The sequence below is a fragment of the Camellia sinensis genome, chromosome 2 (genome assembly GCF_055761805.1).
Source record: "Camellia sinensis isolate YWXY chromosome 2, ASM5576180v1, whole genome shotgun sequence".
NCBI lineage: Eukaryota > Viridiplantae > Streptophyta > Magnoliopsida > Ericales > Theaceae > Camellia > Camellia sinensis.
This window is the reverse complement of record NC_138962.1, coordinates 206,325,269-206,330,028: the sequence shown is the minus strand read 5'-3', so window position 1 is coordinate 206,330,028 and position 4,760 is coordinate 206,325,269. Positions and strand designations below refer to the sequence as shown.

The 4,760-nt window shown below is 35.2% G+C and overlaps 1 protein-coding gene across 1 annotated transcript; it reads left to right on the top strand.

The window, feature by feature from the left end:
- Positions 1 to 300: 300 nt before the first annotated feature.
- On the top strand, positions 301 to 1,790 carry LOC145820568 (uncharacterized). Its single transcript, XM_082916656.1, has one exon. The coding sequence runs from the start codon at positions 351 to 353 to the stop codon at positions 1,473 to 1,475; it is 1,125 nt and encodes a 374-aa protein (XP_082772782.1). The 5' UTR covers positions 301 to 350; the 3' UTR covers positions 1,476 to 1,790.
- The last annotated feature ends 2,970 nt before the right edge of the window (positions 1,791 to 4,760 follow it).

Genomic DNA, 4,760 nt, shown 5'->3' with positions numbered 1-4,760 from the left:
AAATAAATCTGTTACAAATACAAAAATTGATTACAGTATCGGATACATAAAAAATATATGTAGATTTAGTTTTGAAGAAATTTATTTGTTTATATACGTTGTGTACCTAGTTCTGTAATTAATTTATGAGTCTACAGATTTATTTATAGACATTTTTTTTTAAATGTGGAAAATTTGATATTTGGGTTAGTATTGATTAATTAATTTTTATCCTCTAATTCCAGCCTGTTTGCCATAATAAACAGATAGAGATTATCATTGCGAAAAGTCAATCCCATGGATTAGTATATAAAGGGGATAGTACTCTCTCACTCTCAACATCCAAGACACAAACCAACATAGAGATCGAAATGGGAAGCCTAGGGAGTTTGAGGCAATGGCCTCAATTTGTCTATGCTTTGGTATTTTGCTTAGCAGCAACTAGTGTTGTTGCTAATACGCCTTATGTTTATGCTTCACCACCTCCACCTCCTTATATTTACAAGTCTCCACCCCCACTCTCACCATCTCCACCACCGCCTTACGTTTACAAATCGCCACCTCCCCCATCACCATCGCCACCACCTCCCTACATTTACAAATCTGCACCTCCACCGTCTCCATCCCCACCACCACCCTACATGTACAAATCGCCACCTCCTCCATCACCATCACCACCACCTCAGTACATTTACAAATCTCCACCTCCACCATCTCCATCGCCGCCACCACCCTACTACTACAAGTCACCTCCACCGACATCTCCATCTCCACCCCTACCTTATTACTATAAGTCACCACCTCCACCATCTCCATCACCCCCTCCACCATATTATTACAAATCTCCTCTACCACATTCTCTGTCTCCTCCTCCGCCTTATTACTACAAGTCACCACCCCATCTCCACCACCACAAGTCACCACCACCACCATCGCCATCACCTCCACCACCCTACTATTATAAGTCACCACCCCCGCCATCTTCATCACCCCCGCCATCTTCATCACCGCCACCACCATACTATTACAAATCACCACCTCCGCCATCTCCTTCTCCACCACCTCCTTACTACTACAAATCACCACCACCTCCAGTGAAGTCACCACCTCCTCCATACATCTACAAATCCCCACCTCCACCAGTGAAGTCACCACCACCACCCTACTATTACAAATCACCACCTCCCCCAGTTAAAACACCACCTCCACCTCCATACTACTACAAATCACCACCACCTCCAGTGAAGTCACCACCTCCACCATACATCTGCAAATCCCCACCTCCACCAGTGAAGTCACCACCACCACCCTACTATTACAAATCACCACCTCCTCCAGTGAAATCACCGCCTCCACCTCCATACTACTACAAATCACCACCTCCACCAGTTAAGTCACCACCACCACCCTACTACTACAAATCTCCTCCTCCACCATCTCCATCACCACCACCTCCATACTACTATAAGTCACCACCACCACCGCACCATTATTAAGTCAGCCGTTGCCACCTATGCCTCAACCCATACTATTTAAGGCCTGCAACTTACTGAATATTGCATCAGCTTGAATTTCAACAAGAATAAGTAATTCCATTTTTTGAAGTTGAGTTTGAAGGCATTTTTGGCATTGTTTTTCAATTTTTAATTTAAACAAGTTTATTTGTGAAATAAGAAGTCCCCACAGTGGAGATACTTCTTTGTGTAATTTTTTTGTTTTTGTTTTGTGCAAAGCTTTCTTTTCACTATCATTTTATTGTAATAAGCAATGAAACGATGAATTTCAAATGCTAAAAGTAGCCTCATTGTGCTTATCTAAGTTGTACCTTCTGCTACTATGAGAATCCCTTAATTTCTCAATTACCCTTTATTAGTCAGGAAAATTAATTAATGTTCCTTTCCAATCATTTGATATTCGAATTATACCTACATGATAAATGAATAAGTATTATTTAATAGTATCGTAGCACTACATGGTATTACTTAAGTGATGTTTCGTAGCAAAAATTTTTAAACTCACATTCAGAAGAAATAAAAAAAAATAATAATAAAAAAACAACAAAAAATTTAAAAACAAAAAAGTTGACTTAAAGAAAGTTTGCTAAAGAAAAAAAATTAACAAAAGCTACTAAAAATATAGTCGTGCGTTGTAATTTTTTATTTGCTAAAAGTGCTAAATAAACAATATCATCTAATATTCTAAAAATATTTAATAATTTTCCTTGGATGAGTGAGCTGTCATGTTTTTTTTGCCCGAATACATGACCCGAAGTACTTCAAAATGCCAAGCTGTAAAACTCTTGTACTCTTTTCTAAAAAAATAAATTATTTAGATGATTCAGTTGGTTTAATTTTTAATTTTTTATTTATAAATTATTTATTAAAAATAAAATGTTGATTTGATAAAAATAACAATCATATGATTTTATCACATTTGCTGTTTTTAAAAATCAATAATCTATTTTCAAAATCATACATGTTTATTTCTTAAAAATAAATTTGAAAAAATCTTATAGTTTTGGCTGTCAAATTAGTCTCATATTTTTCTTAATTGAAAAATCTACACAAAAACAAATGAAACAAATTATTAAAATGTGCCTCGTAATTTGGGATGGTCATTTTCTCCTGCTCCGTTTCTGTTAGTAAAAATTTAGTTCAAGTCTAATCAACAATGATTTGATCAACAGACTCAAACCAACCTCTAAGTAAACACAAATAAAAATGAAACTTTATGGTTGAGTTCTATACCTTAAACAGATGGAAGTACTTAGGCAAAGAAGAGATAGAACAAAAAAGAATATGTATTAATTCGAATGAATTGTCACTTGTCACTAGTTACAAGAACTTAAACAAGAACAAAAGATTGAAGAAATACTGCAATCGATAAAAGAAAAGAAGATAAATGGGGGTTAGAAAAAACTACTAGTTTAATCTACTCCTAAAATGCTAATTTAGAACTACTCCAAAATAATTCTACACGAGTGTGTTTGATGGTTGATTCTTTTTCTTTTTTTCATTCTTCAAGTCCCCTTTTTATACTTGCTTGGCCACCTCATGTTGTAGCAATCAATCCATGATCTTCCTTGATCTTTGCTCCACTCAACCATATCTCATATCTTCATAGGAACTACTTGCAAATTTTGTGCTTTGACTTGGTATTAAAACTCCCCAATTTTAGCATATGGTTTCTAATTGATTTCAACAAATATCTTTAGTAATTTTATTTAATATTTTCAAGCCACATCATCATCTCTTCCATGCCACGTTACTATCATACTTGTCACGCTATGACAACATACCCGTCAACAAAAATAATAAAAACAAATATGGTCAATGTTATTTTTTGAAAATAGTTTATAATTTCAATCGATAGACCATAATTGAATTTGGCCATAATTAATCGGCCACAATCGACAAAAAAATAAAATGTGGTGCAAATAGTTTCACACAGGTTTTCTCCTTTTGAAGAAGTGGAATGGGGATGGATTTTGTTTCTCCCACCCCGTCATACTCGACCCCACCCCGATTATATTTAATTTTTTTATTATAATAAAATTAAAATACTAAAATATTTTACTTAATATTAATTTTTACTCATTTTTTTTTTTAATTTATATATGACCATTGTCATTAAATATAAATTATTATCAATAATATACCATATTATCTATAATTTTTACTAATATTATTATTTTTCAATATATAAAATTAACTCGTCTCTCACCCGCCCTTGTCATCTCTTCATTTACTCTGCCTTGGGAATAAGCCATTACAAATCCATTTCAAACATAATTTGTGCCATTTCTACTTTAAGGTCTCTTCAAATTGACTCAAAAAAAAAAAAAAAAAGAGCAAAATAACATATCAATTGAAAGATGATTTTTTTCTTCTTCAAATTAATGATAAAATTATAAATTTTAATTATTAAAATCATAAACATTCCACGAATTTGTAATTGTTTTGATGAAGTTGGCTTGATGTTGTAATTTCTAAAAATAAATAATAATAATAAAAAAACTCTCTTAAAAGTACAAATTTACCAAACATGATGGGCCCTGTAGCACTCTTACCCATTTAAAACTTTTGGGAAGTGTATTTGAATCGTTTATTATGTTTTGGGAATCTTTGGTGTTGTTCTATCTTGGTTTTCAATGAGTGAAAATTGATTTAAACTTATTGGGATTGTTCGTTCACGCTGAAAAGTTGTTTGGGAACTTAAAAATCTTGTTCTGGGGTTGACACCTTCCTTTTGTTGTTGGCCACCAGGGTCAACACCAGTGTGCCAAGGGTCGACCCTTGTCCAGAATTTGCCCGCTGCTTTTTGGTGTCGACACCAGCCTGGGGGGTGGGGGTGGGGGGGGGGGGGGGTTGACACGTGTGTTGCTGTCAAACAAAGTGTTCCAGCTTTCTTCTTAGGGGTCGACACCTGTGTTGCAGGGGTCAACACCTGCATGTTTTTTTCAGACTTTTCAGTCTGGTTTGAGCCCTACTTTTTGGGGATTTTGACTTGATCTTTTAAGTTGACTTTGAGACTTCATTTTACTTTGACCTAGCACTATAAATAGGTCCCTCGACCTTTTCTTTACTTTTTCTTCTCTTCTCCCCTCTCCAAACCGTGAGTCACTCATTTCTTCTCCAAAATCACTTTTTGCTCAAAGATCTCTAGATCTACTCACCTAGAGTGATCTTTTCACCATGGTCCTTTGAGAAAGATCTTAGATCTCTTCAAGGGCTTCCTTTTGGTCCGAGTGGTTCGTGGTTTCATCGCCGGTGGTTTTTGGA

Excerpts from the sequence above, each read along its gene's own strand:
- LOC145820568 (XM_082916656.1), top strand. The coding sequence starts at position 351 with ATGGGAAGCCTAGGGAGTTTGAGGCAATGGCCTCAATTTGTCTATGCT.